The following is a 17,466-nucleotide window of genomic DNA, read 5'->3' as shown; positions in this document are numbered from 1 at the left end:
TGCAAAAAAAAAAGTTTCTGGGCAGATTCTGGCGATTTTCGCCATTTCGGCCGATGTGGGTCGTTGATTGAGCTCCGGACGGCACAAACGGGATCATCGGGAGGAGGGAGCACAGCTGGCACCATCCACGCCATCATTGCGCGTCGCAAGTAGTCGGAATGGCCGAATCTGGACGGTCCGGACCTCTGGACCTCTGAGAAAATATGTTTATATATAAATTATAAGATGATAGTGCTAATATGTTTCATGATCAAAAGGATCAGTTCCAAATGTATATTCAGTAGCTCAGGCTGTTAATTCATTTACAAGCTTTGCTTATATATTTACTGCCAATAGGTTTCATGATTTCATGATCAAAATGATCAGTTCCAAGTTTTACTGCTAGTACCACTCACACTAATAGATTCTGATAATTGTTTTTTAGTATTTTAACCACACTTTCAGTCTAAGTTCAGAATGATCACTCTATAAGATTAGCATATATAAATATGTAAATCACACAAGTGCAATTACTCAATCTGAAGGGAGGTTTCAACATCATTTTATTCTCTTCCTACCTGTAAGGGAGAGTTTTATATTGTATAAGACAGTTTGTGGGTGATGAATATTTGCTGGACTCTGCCCTGCCTCACTCTACTTAAACACTTAAAAGTAATTTTTACAAATGTCTTAGTGGTTAATGACTTGACTGCACCAATATATAAAGGGTTGAAACATAGATTACTTATAATTAATTTAGACTGGGAAATTCTCTTGACTAGATCTTTGATAGGGAAATGGAAGTGATACTTGAATTACCTATTACTTAATTTACAAACGACACTAATTATAGAAAAGGGAGAATGCATGTCCAATTTTACACTTAACTCAGTGCAACATCAAGTGCAAAATTTGACCATTTGAGGTGGGCTGCTATATATTCCTTCAGGTTATTATTGTTAGGTTTGTGGATCCAATTCCACTTAGGATAAGGATTAATTAGATCTTGATCAAAGAATGAACACTTTGGTGGTTTCCTACTTGGTAATGGTTTCTATGTCTATTGAGAATATGTTTCCAATGACTTATAGGTTTCAGGTTTAGACATCTATAAATAGGGACATAGGTAGCAATAGTTAGATATCAAGGTAAACACAGAGAGCAAGTGAGGTCTTGAGAGTTGGTGAGAACATCTTGTGAGAGATCTTGTATTCTTGTTTGTCTTGTTCTTCTATAGTGAGCAGCCCGAGGACGTAGACAAGTTCTTTGTCGAACCTCGTAAACTTTGTGTTTGTGTTCTCAATCGTTTATCTATATTGTTTTGCACTTGTTAACTTCCGCAAGAGGAATTTTGGGTCGAATTCCTAACAGTGTGGTATCTAGAGCCTGGTTCTAGAGTGGAAACAATGAGCATAGAAGACGTTGAGAAGAGGGTCGACAAGTTCGACGGCAATGACTACAGCATATGGAGGTCACAGATCGAGGATTACTTGAGTATGAAGAAGCTTGCGAAGACTGTAAGCGGCAAGTTCCCAAAAGAGATGAAGGAGGAAGAATTTGTCGAGATGGACAAGATGGCCCTTGGAGCAGTTCGATTATCGCTTTCAAATGAAGTACTGTGATTTGTCATCAAGGAGACTACATTGAAGGGAATGTTGGATAGCCTATCCAACATGTATGAGAAGCCAAACGCCGTTCAATAATTATACTTGATGAGACGGCTGTTCACTCTGAAAATGGGTAAGGGTATATTTGTTATCCAACAAGTTGGAGTAGTTGGTGATATTATCGAGCAACTAGCCTCGGTGGATGTAAAGTTCGACGAACACATCAAATCTTTGGTGTTCTTGACTTCCATGCCTTCAGATTGAGATGTGACTGTGAACTCAATTTGTAGTGGAGTTGGGACTGCGAAGAAGTTGAAGTTTAATGACGTGCGTGATATTCTTTTGAATGAGGGGACGCGAAGACTTAATAACCTTGATGAGCCTTCAAGTTATGCGCTATCTATGGAAAATAGAGGTAGAACGTCCAACAAACACTCAAACAATTATCGTGGAAGGTCCAAGTCCAAGGCACCAGGAAAAAGACGAAGTGTGTCCAAGGCAGGAAAATGGTCGGATGGGTGTTGGCATTGTAGTAAGACTGAACATATCAAGAGAGATTGTAACTAGTGGCAGGATGTAACGAAGATGACAGACACAACTGAGTATGACTCGGAGGCACTTGTACTAAGTGTTATAGAAACACCATTGGAATCATGGATCGTGGATTCGGGAGCATTTTTTCACTCAACTTCACAATGAGAGCTCATGGTGAATTACCAACATGGTCATTTTGGAAGAGTAATTCTTGCTGATGGTAAAGCCCTGGAGATTGTGGGAAGGGGTGATGTGAAGATCTCGCTCACACATGGTGGAATATGGACTTTGACGAATGTTAGACACATTCCACGGTTGACAAGAAACTTGGTTTCTGTTGGTTAGTTGGATGATGAAGGATGTCGTACTACCTTTGAGAAAGGCACGTGGAAAGTAAGTAAAGGAGCTATGGTATTAGCTCGTGGACTCAAGACAGGGTCACTCTACACGACCTTGGGTATTATCGTTGTTGTTGAAAACAATGTAGGCGGTACGATCGTTGAGAAGAAGGATGATGCATACTTATGGCATCGTAGACTTGGGCACACCAGCGAGAAAGGAATGGGTGTACTTCAGGCATAAGGTAAACTACATGATGTGGACTCAATGAAAATTGAGCTTTGTGAAGATTGTATATTTGGGAAGACAAAAACTGTCAATTTCTCAAAAGGTGGCAAGGCAACAAAAGATGCAAAACTGGAGTTGGTTCATACTGATGTGTGGGGTCCTGCACTTGAGTTTTCAATGGCTTAAGGAACTACGTGATTTATATTGATGATTCCACAAGGAAAGTATGAGTTTACTTTATGAAACATAAATGGGATGTGCTTAGTACCTTCAAGAAGTGGAAGGCGATCGTAGAGACTGAGACAAGTTTGAAGATCAAATGTCTGAAGTCAGATAATTGAGGTGAATATTATAGTAATGATTTTAAAGAGTATTGTGCAGAGAACGAGATCAGGATGGAAAGAACAGTTCCTGAAACTCCACAGCAGAATAGAGTGGATGAACGCATGAATATGACTTTGAATAAGCGTGCAAGGAGTATGAGGATACCGATACACGCATGATTGCCAGACATGTTATGGGCTGATGCGGTTAATACTGCTGCTTACTTAATTAACCGTGGACTGTCAGCGCCATTGAAAAATCTTCTACCTGAGGAAAAATGGAGTGGAAGAGAGATAGGCCTATCACATTTAAGAGTGTTTGGTTGTGTGGCATATGTTCACATTGAGTTCCTAAGTCTCGAAATTGCATATTCATCGGCTATGGCGGGGATGAGCTTGGCTATAGGTTTTAGGATATACAAAGCAAGAAAGTTATCAGGAGCCGGAATGTCATCTTTAATGAAAAGGTGATGTATAAGAATAGGCAAGCACCAGAGCCTGAAAGGCTTGTAAGAAAAGATCAGCAGTTTGCAAGATTGGAAGAATTGCCTGATAAAGATGTGTCTAAGATTAATCATAGGCAGGAACAACAAGAAGTAGCTCATGAGGCAGCACAACCTGATAATGGAGTTCCTAATGATGAGCCAATGACACCTCCTTTTGTGCCAAGAGTATCGTCGAGAAGTAACAAAGGAATACCGCCAGACAGATACTCGCCTTGTGCTAACTATTTGCTATTAACTGACTGTGGTGAACTCGTGACTTATAATGACGTGATACAACATGAAGATTCAACTAAGAGGGAGGGTACTATGCAAGATGAGATGGACTCTCTCATGTCCAATAATACATGGGAGTTAGCTGAATTGCCAGCGGGAAAGAAAGCATTACAAAACAAGTGGATTTACAAGATTAAACAAGAAATTGATGGGAGAAAATGTTACAAGGCCATGTTGGTTGTGAAAGGTTTTCAGCAAAACAAGGGTGTTGATTTTGATGAGATTTTTTCTCTAATTGTTAAGCATACAACAATTTGGGTGGTGTTTGGACTAGTGGAAGCTGAAAGATTATATTTGGAGCAGCTAAACGTTAAGACTGCTTTTCTTCATGGAGATTTGAAGGAGATAATTTACATGCAGCAACCAAAAGGTTTTATAGCACCTGGTAAAGAGGACTTGGTATGCAAACTGCAAAAGAGCTTGTATGGCTTAAAACAAGCCCCAAGACAATGGTACAAGAAGTTTGATGTGTTCATGTGTGGACATGGCTACACAAGATGTCAATCAGATCACTGTTGTTACTTTAAGAGGTTTGACAAGTCTTATATCATTCTCTTATTGTATGTGGATGATATGTTGATAGTTGGGGCAGACTTCGACGAGATTGAGAAGTTGAATAAATAGATGTCAAATCAGTTCGCAATGAAGGATTTGGGTGAGGCAAATAAAATCTTAGGTATAAAGATTATTCGTGATAAAGTGGCTAGTACTCTGAAGCTTTCACAAGCGGAGTATGTTGAGAAGGTACTTAAGCGATTCAATATGGATGGATCAAACATACACCGTTATAGGCACACTTTAAGTTATCATTGGAACAATCACCCAAGAGTGAAAAAGTAAAAGAATATATAAAGAACGTACCTTATGCGTCGGTAGTTGGATGCTTAATGTATGCTATGGTGTGTACTAGACCCGATATTGCGCATGCAGTTTGGAGTTGTGAGTAGGTACACAAGTAATCCAAGTAAGCAACATTGGGAGGCTGTGAAGTGGATCATGAGGTATCTTCGAGGTACTACTAATATGTCTCTTTGTTTCAAGAGAGGTAGTGTTGAATTACAAGAGTCTGTGGATACAGACTTGGTAGGAGATAATGATACTAGTCGGAGTACAACTGGTTATGTGTATACTGTAGGTGGTACTGTTGTATCTTGGATCTCACATTTGCAAGGGCAAGTGACTTTGTCGACGATGGAGTCAGAGTATGTAGCAGTCTCAGAGGTTGGTAAGGAGATGGTGTGGCTAAAAGGGCTAAAAGGTCTCTCGGAGGAATTGGGTAAAAAAAAGGAGATTTGTACTTTGCAAAGTGATAGTCAAAGTGCAATTCACTTGGTAAAGAACTCTGCTTTTCATTCAAAGACTAAACACATTCCTATGAAGTATCACTACATAAGAAAGCTCGTGGAGAATGAAGTGCTGCAATTGTTGAAGATTCAAGGAAGTGAAAATCTTGCGGACATGTTGACTAAGTCTGTGCCAATACGTAAACTGAAGCTATGCTTGGCTTCAGTTGGTCTCCAAACTTGAAGAGGGAGATGTTGGCTGCGGTGGGTTTCAAGTTGCTATGTTGAAGAGTATTGAAGATTGTTGCTACTGGTGCAATCGGCTCCAAGTGGAAGTTTGTTAGGTTTTTAGATCCGATTCCATTTAGGATAATGATTCATTATATCTTGATCAAAGAATGAACACTTTGATGGTTTCCTACTTGGTAATGGTTTTTATATCTATTAGGAATAAGTTTCCAATGACTTATAAGTTTCAGGTTTAGACATCTATAAATAGGGACATATGTAGCAGTAGTTAGATATCAAGGTAAAACACATAGAGCAAGTGAGGTATTGAGAGTTGGTGAGAACATCTTGTGAGAGATCTTGTATTCTTGTTTGTCCTGTTCTTCTATAGTGAAACCCAGCAGCCCGATGACGTAGACAAGTCCTTTGTCGAACCTCGTAAACTTTGTGTTTGTGTTCTCAATCATTTATTTATATTGTTTTGCACTTGTTAACTTCCGCAAGAGAAATTCGGAGTCGAATTCCTAACAATTATTTGTTCTACTAGTCTCTACAAACAAAAAGAAAATTATAATTTTACATGGGGTAGAGATTAAGAACATTATTATGTCTGTCTATGAATTTGAAATATGCCTATAAATTCCTCATTGTCCAAGTCATCAATATAATAACCATCTTTCCGGCATAAGTTAGTCGAAATAAACCTATTTCCTTCCAGGCATGCAATCAAATTAATACTCATATATGTTGAGAATATGCATCCCACATTAGGAATTGAAATCTAGTCTGTGAGTTCATAAAGATTTGGACCACTCCATTTATTGTCAATTGGTTTTGGATATAAGCCTCATATAACTTTATCAGAACATCTCCAACAACTTCTCCATATTTTCTCCAAAATGGAGAAGCAAACTTCAAAATCTCCAAAACAGTTATGCTCAAATTCCAACAGCTTCTTTATTTTGTAAATTTTTACATTTATTACTCCAATTAAATATTATATTTTCTTATTTATCATAACCATAATATATTTCATAATTTAATATTGTTGACTTGAAATATTTATTGCAGATTTTTTATTGGTTGTAATCTAAGTTTGAGTTGTTTAAAAAGTGCAAGCATTTAATATTTAGTTATGCAAATTTGGAGAATCAACTATTCTCTTTCATCAATTTCTCTATTTTGGAGAATGGAATGGAGAAACTGTTGGAGTGAAAATTTGGTATTTTTTCTCTAAATCTTCATTTTTCTCTAAAATGCATAATCAGTTAGAGATGCTCATGGTATCAGAGCAGGTTACCCACGCCCACGTGTGAAGTCCAAATGGTCAAACACACTCAACGTCACCCAAAATGTTGTCCACGTGTATAACTTGAAAATTCGCTACGCATGCGGAAGCATGTTGAGAATATGCATCCTATATTGGGAATTAGAACATAGTCTGTGGGATTATAAGGGTCTGAACCACTCAATCCATTGTCAATTGATTTTGAATGTGAACACTTAATCACTTTATCAATATAGCTCATTTATAAAGGAATAGCCTTTTGGGGATTAATGTAAACATGATCTTCTAGTCCACTATGTCCTATCGAAACATGTTGAGAGTTGATATACAATATTTGTTCAACTTGACAGGATCAAATTTCATGACTACCAATCACTTGTGCCGGACTGGAGCTATTCTTTTACAAAAGAGGCAATTTGTTGGATCTGCAAGTAAAATTGAACTGGAATATGAAAAGAAGAAGAAGAAGAAGAAGAAGAAAAGTCTCACCTTTAGAGCTACTTAGTGTCACATCCCGCCAAACTTAGCCATTTTTACTTTGAGCATTTTTGAAGCAAGCATGGCTCAAGGAAGGTTTCAGAGAACACTTGAGAGCATTATAGGCGCATACGAAATATGGCGGAACTCTTTAGAACTATTTGGAAACTTATAGAAAGTTCTAGAAGACGTTGGAAGTCTCCGGAAGAATGGAAAAGCCTTGGGACATCTCCGAATTTCTCTAGAACCTTGGAGAGACTAAGGATCATGACAACTCCATAAGTCTCTAGAATACTCAAGGTGCATCTTAGAGTAATGTAAACTTATATAGAGTTATCTAGAAATCTCTACACTTGTATATAGTCATAGAATTCTCTAGAACTATTGATGTAGGAGGAAGAAACCTATAAATAGGGAGACACCCCTCACATTTGAGGCATCATGCAAGAAACCAGCAAACATACTTGTAAACACTCTTGTAAGTTTCATTTGCTTGATACAAGTTCTCTTTTAAATATATTCTCTTTGCATTTCAATTGTTCTAGCTAGGTGTTGTAAGAGTAATGTTGACTTAACATAAGGGAGTTACTAAGGTCGCACGAGTAACATAACAAAAGAGTAAGCTTGTGACATTAGACTCTTTTTATTAGACTATTTTAGACTTAATTATCGCGGATAAAGGCAAAATGTATCCATGCCATATGATCTGAAATAGTTAATTGCTAGCCTATTACAGGTAGTAAGAACTTTTGGGTTTTTGGATTATAAGATACATAAAACTTGTCTCCACAACATTCTAAACATAGTTTTGCAAAGAAACGAGTACTCATTCTAAATGATGTGGTAATCTGAAGGCATTTAGGTTGTCCTGCGTTTATCACCGAGCAAACACAGTAGAATCTATTTGTAGCACGACATTGTCGTATATTTACTGCCGAGCTAACACAGTTGTCGATACTTTGATCGTTACGCGTATAACCACTATCACTATATGAGAGCAATCAAATTGATTCTCAAAAAAGAAAATTTCTTATTAGGGACTACGTATACAGATTACAGAGGAGGTCAGACCTACTTAAGAGAAACGCCTATTTAGTGACCTCTACTACCTACAACTACCCAACTACAACTTTGGTGCCTTATTACATTAAACGAAAAAGGAAAGCAAAGGGAAACCCTTTGATACTCTCTGCTTTACTCAGAAAGGCTTCTTAGTCATGTTGTGCTCCGGACCAAATAATAATAATACTCTGAAAAGGAAGCTCATCCCTCCTGGAAAGCTTCTCTCTGGTGATTGTTCAATGATAATAGCCAAAGTACCGGAACTGTTGAGGTTCATTGTTGTTCTTCATAAATTGCTGTCCTCCTCTTACTACCCTTTCCCCTAATTCGTCCTCTACATTATTCAACCCTTCAATCTGTGAAAATGGCATCAAAACGTTAAGGCGGTTACGCTTTAAGTTAAAATATAAAACTATTATATGACAGTTAAATATGTTATGTTGTAAAATTACCAATCTACATTAATACTCACATGAATTCCGATCAAATTGACAGTTTCACAACATAACCGTTTCTTACGTTAGTAACGTTACGTACTAATATTTTATAAGGTTTACTATTGAAACGTGAGTAAATATTGAAACTTGGAAAAGCCAAATTACCCAGAGATCGTCTTCGTCTTCTTCTCTGGTTGAACATGCAGGTTTGAGATTCTCACTAGTATCATCATTTCTCGCAAATCGTCCACGTATGCGTGGACGGTTGTCTGCTAGTGTCTTCCGGCATGCATACTATACAAGTTTACAGAAAAACACTACCTACTTTCAGAATCCAACACGTAATAAAACTTTAAACAAAGAAAAAATTGTGTTTTGGTCACAGAGTTACAGAGAAAAGATGAAGATATGAACTAATGAACTATAACCTTAATAGTCTTGTTGAAGTTTCTCTGTGCTCTCTTGGCTTTGTACTTTGAAATCCTTTCCTTTCTCTCTTCTGCAGTGTACTTTCCCATCTTGAAGTTCCCAGCTTCCTCCATAGCTGTGCTCTCTCGAGGATTACGAGCTGTTCTGGAGTTCTGAAAAACGAAACAGAGCAGAAACAGGGGATTTGTTAAGTATTTGGTGAAATAAAAACAGAGAGAAATCAGGGGAGTGAAATTCTGAGACTGACTTGCAAATCTCCGGTGCTGGAAACCCTCCTCATGTGACTAGTCAGATAGCTGCTCTCAGGTGAGCTCAAGGAGGCTGCTTGGCTCTGAAAATTTGGGGACTCCATGAGAGAATCAAAGCAAGGTTGGAAAACAAAACCAGGCTTTCCATCAAAGCAGTTGCTGCTGTAACTCCTCTGCATAAACTTGGCCACATGTTCTGCACCACCACTGTAGCTATGAGGAGCAAAAGCTTGTTGAGTAACTTGGGGGTTGTAGCTATAAGCATTTTGGTCAAAAGCCAAATGACATTGCTCAGTTTTAACCTCCAAATTGTCCAAAGCTGAGAAATTTTCCAAATTGAGACCATTGTCAAAGGGGCTCAGATGGGTTTCCTGGTAAAGGCTCAAATTTTCCAACTGGGAATTTGGGGGTGAAGAAGAAACAGGATTCGGAGAGCTTTGCTCAAGAGAATGAGGCTGATCCTCAACTTGGTTTTGGTGGTCTGAGAATGCATGGAGGATATCAATGGCTGAGTCTGGGAAAGGAGAGAAGGGGTCTGAGAAGGGGTCTGATTCAAAGGCATGGCGATAGAAGGAGCCATCGTCAACAAAGAGATCAGAAGACATTGGAGACAACCCAAATTGCTTTCTCTGGTGATCTGAAACTGGAACCCCAAAAGGAAACAGAGCAGGAAAGTTAGGTAGTGTTGTAGAAGAAAAATGTGTAGCTTTTGTTTTTAAGCTTCTTCTGTTGTGAAAAGAGACAAAGAACACTGACATATATGGAACTGGTTTACTATAGACCTGCTGAATTACTGAGCAACAAGACAAAGAAAAGCCATTTCTCGTCTCTCGTGTCTCTCTCTCTCTCTCTCTCTCGCACACAAAAGGATTTCAAACCAACAGAGGAAGAGACCAGTCCACTTCTGCAGTTCTATTGTGCTATAAAAAGGATCACACCTTGCACATTTGCCCCCAGATTTGATGTAATTGCAAGTCTTGTGCTCCGCAACTAGTTTGAATAACCCTGTACCCTAGCTTCTTGCTTATTCATTGTTTTTTGGTCAAAAATATTCCATCTTTTGCAAGTCTTTTATATTTGATTGACTTCTTTAGGAGGTCTATGTCAATTTGATTAGGGTTAATCAACCTTCGATAGGAAGAAACTCTGTTCCAGGTACTCTGATCGAATTTATTTTTAGAATACACTAATTGTTAGCTAATCAACTATGATTTCTGTGTAAGAACAATATTGGACTTAATATTATCTGTTAGGAATATTTCAGCTGCATTTCATTATTCAATTAACTTGAAGTAGATGAGTTTAACTAGGATTGTAGTAGCTTGTGGAGATTATATCTCTCTACAAGATCAGAGGACTTTGACTCCTTATGGGGTGAGTCTCTAGTTTAGAATAGGCCAATATATAAGGAGATAAAGTCCATGTACTCAACATCACTTGTTCCGAGCATTAAGTTGCAGTCTCATTCTGTTGCTTGGTGTTGAGGTACAGAAGACCTTCTCTATGTTACTAACCATTCTACTTAGTGTGTAGTTGCTCCATTCAACATGTTTGGATCTGTTGAAGAAGGGAAAAGGAGAGGATGGAGTTAGGTATGTTTCTTAGTTCTTCTAAGAATAAATTTCTTCTGTATTCATCTATATGTGTTTATGATTCTTGTGGAATGATCTTTGTTCAGTATTGTTTGATGCATACAGGCTCTGCATCATTACTTTCATTCTGCCCAAAAAGAGTTGCAAAATTGGATATGATTGCATGAGTGAATTAAGCGGATGAGTAAACTTAGCCCTGTAATGATAGATCAATGGGAAGAAATGATTGAGTCATTCTTACGATATTAATTAAGGAAATGAATCAAAAATCAATCATGGAAGGAATGATCAAATCATTATTAGGATAATTAAGAGATTTAGGAAGTAAAAAAATCAATCATGAGAAGAAATTATCAATTCATTCTCAAAATGTTAATGATACCCAGTCATAGCAACATGAGTAATGAAGGTCATGCTTGTCATAATTCGTTATCGAGCATATGAGTAGATGAGAATTTTTTTCTAGTATTTTCATTTACCAATGATTAAAAATCATCACGAACTGAGGTGTTAATGGTGTTTTACTGCCATGGTTAGACGTGTAACTGCATACAATAATATCCGATTTAAGAATTTGAAATACAATATTGTATAGAAATTAACAAAAAAATTTAGTTTTAAAAAACATGTATTTGAAGCTTTATGTCTTTTGTTGTAGTTCTCAATAGATAAGTGACATGTTATCTTATGTAGTGTCATGTTATTTTATGTAGTATATTATTAGATTCTATTACGTGAATCTCTTGAAATGATATTGACCACTAAGAGTCAATTTGACATTCTCATTTTCACCCGCGACTCCAAGAGTGCAAAATAATCTCTGTTTGTGAACATTAACCGTTTAGTGAATGTCATATTGAGGTGTTATAAACCTGCATAGATATCATTATTATATATACCTATATACAAAAATAAATGTGTCGAAAATCCTATTTTGGCGTTTACGACTTTACATATTTTGTTTTAAAAATATAAAGTTCTACTAGTGTCTCATCCATTGAATAAATAACCACCAAGAGTTAGCAGACGTTATCATTTTCGGCCGGACGAGTACAAAAGAATCACGACAGTTGATAAAAAAATGTCCAATTGAGGCGTTAAACTGTTATATTCATACTAGAAATAGTATCATCGATCAATACCTACATAGAGAAAAATCAAAAGACGTTGAACTGTGGCACTGACGTGTTTTATGAGAATTTTGATCCTCTCCTAATGAGTGTCTCAACGGCTCAGATGGCTCTTATTTTAATTTTCATAATTGTGTGGTCTATACTCTAAAAACGGAAACATAGGTGAAAACATCACCAAATGCTACATATATGTCTATATATTCTAGCTAAGGGGAAAACATGTTATGTTTTGAGTATACGCTACACAATTATGAATGACGCAAAACTTGCCTCCCTGGTGCACCCCAACTTTCTCTTATGTTTAGGGCTTCATTTCCCGTGTATTTTCCAACTCTGAGACTTTGAGCCTATCTATGAAAAAACTTCAGCCCATTGCACAATAGGAGATGGCAGCAGTGGACTAAAAGCATGAGTTAGATCATAGTTTGAACCGTAACACCATCCACCAATAGAGTTGGTATGAGTTGGTCACGAGTCCCATATGAGGCATATCTAGCCAGGCTTACAGATGGTAACCCACATATTGGTATCGGGTGATTAGAGACGTTGGGCCGAAACATAAACATTTCCATTTTTTGAATAAATAGGGAAACAAAATTACGGCAGCCCCACTCTTTCCTCTTCGCATTTCAAATTCTTCTATTAAAAGTCTCTCTCTCTCTCTCTCTCTCTCTCTCTCTCTCTCTCTCTCTCTCGCCTCTTCGTCTTCGTCTTCGTCTTTCTCCGATTTTTCTCCCAGCTCAAACCGCCGGCCATGGCGGCGTCTCAGGCCAACATGGAGAAGATGCAGGTCCGCCAGAGCTACCGCAACCTCTGGCACTCCGACCTCATGGGAACTCTGCAGGCCGATACTCGCTGTAATTTCTCTCTCAAACTCGAAATTTGCATACATTTACTCCTCATGATTCTTTATCTCTTATAGTCTTTCATTTTTACTGCAGATTGTTGCTTCGCTGCGTTCTGGTTAGCGATCTTGATCTCCTTCGGTTGCCTCTTTGATTCCTTGCTGTTAGATCTGAAATTCGCGTTCAATTTTGTCATTCTGAGTTGTTTATCTTCTTCCGTTGACTTGATTTTACATTCGTTGACTGTTTTGGTGTTGATAGCTGTGTGAATTTCATTTGGCCTCAAAATCGCGGCCTAGGTTATGAAAATGTAGTGCAGTTTTAGTTTATTAGGCTCTGGGATGGAGAAGCTGGTTGAGTGATTGAAGAAATAAGCGAAATTAGGTCTCTCACACTGAAGTTGAGCTTCATCTGCTTTATGTGTCACTAGATAATTTGTTTGGATCGCGAATCATTTCGAGTCTTTTGCTTGTTGCAGTTCTGAGTGTCATTTGCGAGCTATAGATTTCGGTTACAGCGAAATAATCTCGTCATGTCAAATGAGAGCAGATTCTATTGTATACCTTTCAGTTAGATGTAACTACTGGTCTTGTTTTGTGAACTTAGGTGCATATCTGGTCAGCGGATTTCTGATATCCCATCATATGAGATTAACAACTTCGTTTGTTTATATGAATTATTGTATTGTCTTCAGCCATAGCAGTCTCCTCTTTTTTAATGATTTTAGTCTTTAATTGCAATTTTTTTCTCATCATATATGAAGCGGAAACCATATTCATTATGTTTTTTTTTAATGATGGATTTTGCCTACAATATAGTGCCTTGTACTTTTTTCCTTGCAGTGCCCCGTGTGCATCATACTTACTCCGGAAAAGAGCTCTTTACAATGACATGTCAAGGTAATGTTCCTTCAATTTCCTTGGAACTCGACAATGAAGTAAACTTATCATCGATGGTTCTGATTATTGTGCACTTGTCTGTTGTAGATATGTATGCTGTGCTGGTTATATGCCCTGCAGTGGTAGATGTGGGGAAAGTAAATGCCCTGAATTTTGCCTGGCCACTGAGGTAGATTTAACTTAATATATGGTTTCTTCCTAGTTTGTAGCCTCATGTATTGTGTTGTAACAAACATACATACATACGTGTGTGTGTGTGTGTGTGTGGTAGATTTTAAAATTTTCTCAAAGCTATGATGATGCCTTTGATAGAGTGGACATACTGACATTTAGTACCTAGTAACCATGGTCATCTATAGACATTTTTATGAAAATTGAAAGACTTAGAGAATTTTTTTTTCTGGATGAGAGTTATAGCTCTTCTCACTTACTTAAGATTAACACATAATGACACCTCAAAATCAGACAGACTCAGAATCTCAGATATTTTTTACTGACATAGCATATATAAGTATCTAACTAAGCTGTTATTGCACAATGAGCTAGAGATAGAACCTATACTGTCTATACTTAGTTTCTTGAAGCGCTGAGGATAGCAACCATTGCTGAGATCATAAACAAACAAGGAGAGGGGTTCCTTTGTTTCTAAGAAGCGGAATGTGGGTGCATTTATAAAATGCAGTAAAGAGAAACCGATTCATATGTTACACCGATGCCATCAGTCCTTAAGTATTATCAATTTTGCTAGGTTTGGGTTTGACCTTGCCCTAGTCCTTAAATCCGTTACATAATTTCCAATGAGCAACCATATCTCTTTCATGAGAAGTAATTGAGGTTCAAAATTTGCTTTAAGGTGAACTTCAATTACTTCTCATAATGGTGGATAGACAATTGGGGTAGAAGCCCAAGGTCTGATTAGGATAACACTATCACACATTACAGCTTCTCTGCATCTGGCCCATGTATTCCAAAGAAATCATTCATTTCTCTCCATTCATATACTTCAGCTGGAGTTTCTATAGGACCTCACCTTCACTATAGCCAATGTCTAGGAACAAGACCTCTCTGGCATTACCATGGTGTCCTGCTTCCCTGAACAAATGTAATTATAAAAACACATTCCAGGGTGAGATGCAAAAAATGATTAGGATTCTTCCCTAATACTTGAGATTGATATGAAATTTACTACTCATAAAATTTATTCGGTACTTCAGTATTTTGTAGCTTCACTAACTTGGACTTGCAGCTGCATAGAGCTTCTCCTTCAGTTTTTAATGTCCTTATAATTGATGTTCCAGGTGTTTCTGTGCTTTGGGCAGTCAGTGGCTTCAACTCGCTTTATGTTGCAAGATGAATTTAATATTCAGACAACACAGTGTGACAATTGCATCATTGTACCTCTCTCTCTCTCTCTCATATTTTTCTCCGCTGCACATAACACACACAAGCACCCACATGTTCACACTCACGCACAGGTCACCCGTTTGCATAGAAAAACTCTCATTCAGCAGAGTCCTGGAGAAACTCTCAGTTAGCAGAATAATTTCTGTGAGTTAATCTTAAGTAATGCTGCATTTTAACTTCTAGTCATGATTACTCTTGTTATCAGGGTTTCATGGTCTGCCTACAACAAGTTGCATGTATTTTCTCCATAGTTGCTATGCTCGTTGGAAGTGAGGAAATCTCACAGGCGTCTCAGATATTGAACTGTTTGTCCGACTTGGTGTACTGCACGTAAGTTGATTTCATTTTCCTACTGATCTTTCTCGCCCAAGGTGAAATAGAAGTTAGTGATGTTATATTTGATTTCTTTTGCAGTGTGTGTGCATGTATGCAAACACAACACAAGATTGAAATGGACAAGCGTGATGGCATGTTTGGACCCCAGCCCATGGCAGTGCCCCAGTTTCAGCAGATGTCTCGCTTTGATCAACAAATTCCTCCCAATGTTGGCTATCCCCCTCAACCTCAACCAGCATACGGGCAACCCTATGGGTATCCACCTCCTCAGCATGCTCAAGGCTATCCTCCAGCTGGATATCCTCCACCTGGTTATCCAGGTTCTAAGTGATTTGGCTCTGTTATACATTCATTTGCAATCTTTCCAGACTTCTATTCAGCGTGTCAGTTTGCAAGTATCGTTAGCGTGAAGTACCAACTTGTGTATGTTTCAACCCTGGCACTTTTCTAAAATTTTACTTGCAAGAGATTTGACGGATACAGGAATGGATGACCAATGTGTCTGAAATCATGCGAAACATAACAAATATATTGATGTGATCACTTTTCATTTTTTTTTCGAACATAAATGGTTGTTTATATGGATTATGGAATTGTAGTACTTGGTATTATTTCTTGTACCAACATAATTTGCCCTTGCTCAATTAGTCATTTTGTCTATTAGGGATTTCCATGCTTGTTTATGAAATCCCAAGTTACGAAGTCATAGAATTGAAATCTTTCACCCAGTGTTATGAAATCCACAAGTTATGATTTCTTGACGATACCATTTGTATCACCCAACTTTGTCAAGTCATAGCTGTTATCTAGGAGAAAGAGGCTCGCTTGAAATTACAGCCGAAAGATCAATATCTGCTAGAACTATTCTTCTCGAATCTAAACAAGAACAAACAAAGATCAAAGTGGCAGAGAATGTTAAAGCTAGCCTAGTAGCTACTAGCTTGTTAGCTTCTTAAACACGGTTGCACTCTGGCTTGCAATTTCCGTCAGATAATAGTCATACTCTATTACAAAAGATGTTTAGTCAACATCTAAACCACTATTCCTATTGATACAAGGAAGAAATAGAAGAATCATAGATTTGTCGATCCTAGTTCAGTCAGTAAACATATATTTACGGCCTATATTATCTTCTTATAGTTTAAGGATGTTAATTCAGTCCTATTCCTAAAGGGTTTGCTTGTTTTTGCAAAGTAGCTGCTAGCTTTATAAAGATGTGGTAGCAGAGCCAAATCAAAGACAAACCTCTTATTTTTTCTTTGCTTAATTTACAATGTCGTCCGTATACATTAAAAAATTAACGAGGCTTGATTAAGAAAGGTGTAAATGAACTCATGAAACATCTGACTGCAGCTTGGAAAAACATGTCGAAGGAGAAAGACCGACCTCGAAAGGTACCTTGAAAAACTCGAGCATGAATTAGAGCAAGCTGAGGCAATCAAAGCAGGCATAGGCATAGGCAACAGCTTCACTAGTAGTCTAATTGAAGATCGTACGGAAACTATAGATGGCTAGAGAAGGAACATGATTTAGTGGATCACTTTAGGCCTATTAGTTTATGCAATGTTTGCTATAAGATTATTTCGAAGATTATTGTTAAAAGGTTAAGGCCTCTCCTAGTGAATTGTATCTCCAGGAATCAAGGAGCTTTTGCTTCAGGAAGATTAATTCGTGATAATATTCTGATTGCGCATGAATTGTTTTCAGATTTTCAGAGAAAACAGAGTCGTGTTGGCTCAATGGCCATTAAGCTTGACTTAGAGAAAGCTTATGATCTTTTGAACTGGAAATATATTAAAAGCATGTTTAATGAAATTTGGTTTTTCCACTTGTTGGGTGGATCGGATAATGGAATGCATATCTTCAGTCTCTTTCTCTATGGTGATAAATGGCAAATCTGAAGGGTTTTTTCATCCTTCAAGAGGGGTTCGACTGGGTGATCCCCTCTCACCATATATTTTCATTCTTTGTATGGAGCCTTTAATTCGTCACTTGAATGTTCTTGCAGAAAAGCCG

General features: G+C 37.8%; 2 protein-coding genes across 2 annotated transcripts; one reads left to right on the top strand and one right to left on the bottom strand.

Moving 5' to 3' along the window:
- Window positions 1–8,363: 8,363 nt before the first annotated feature.
- Window positions 8,364–9,999, bottom strand: LOC126795416 (two-component response regulator-like APRR5). The gene is made up of 4 exons (XM_050522257.1): window positions 9,241–9,999; window positions 8,993–9,145; window positions 8,730–8,858; window positions 8,364–8,483 (listed from the first exon to the last, which is right to left on the bottom strand). Exons 1-4 carry the CDS (start codon window positions 9,997–9,999, stop codon window positions 8,364–8,366), a joined length of 1,161 nt encoding a protein of 386 aa, XP_050378214.1.
- A 2,604-nt stretch (window positions 10,000–12,603) lies between these two features.
- On the top strand, window positions 12,604–16,070 carry LOC126793556 (uncharacterized). Its single transcript, XM_050520109.1, has 7 exons — window positions 12,604–12,823; window positions 12,908–12,929; window positions 13,654–13,710; window positions 13,798–13,879; window positions 15,009–15,104; window positions 15,320–15,444; window positions 15,529–16,070. Exons 1-7 carry the CDS (start codon window positions 12,721–12,723, stop codon window positions 15,779–15,781), a joined length of 738 nt encoding a protein of 245 aa, XP_050376066.1. The 5' UTR covers window positions 12,604–12,720; the 3' UTR covers window positions 15,782–16,070.
- The last annotated feature ends 1,396 nt before the right edge of the window (window positions 16,071–17,466 follow it).

Source organism: Argentina anserina, chromosome 5 (genome assembly GCF_933775445.1).
Source record: "Argentina anserina chromosome 5, drPotAnse1.1, whole genome shotgun sequence".
Classification (NCBI taxonomy): Eukaryota; Viridiplantae; Streptophyta; class Magnoliopsida; order Rosales; family Rosaceae; genus Argentina; species Argentina anserina.
The sequence above is the reverse complement of the archived record's forward strand: the minus strand, read 5'-3'. Positions and strand labels throughout refer to the sequence as shown.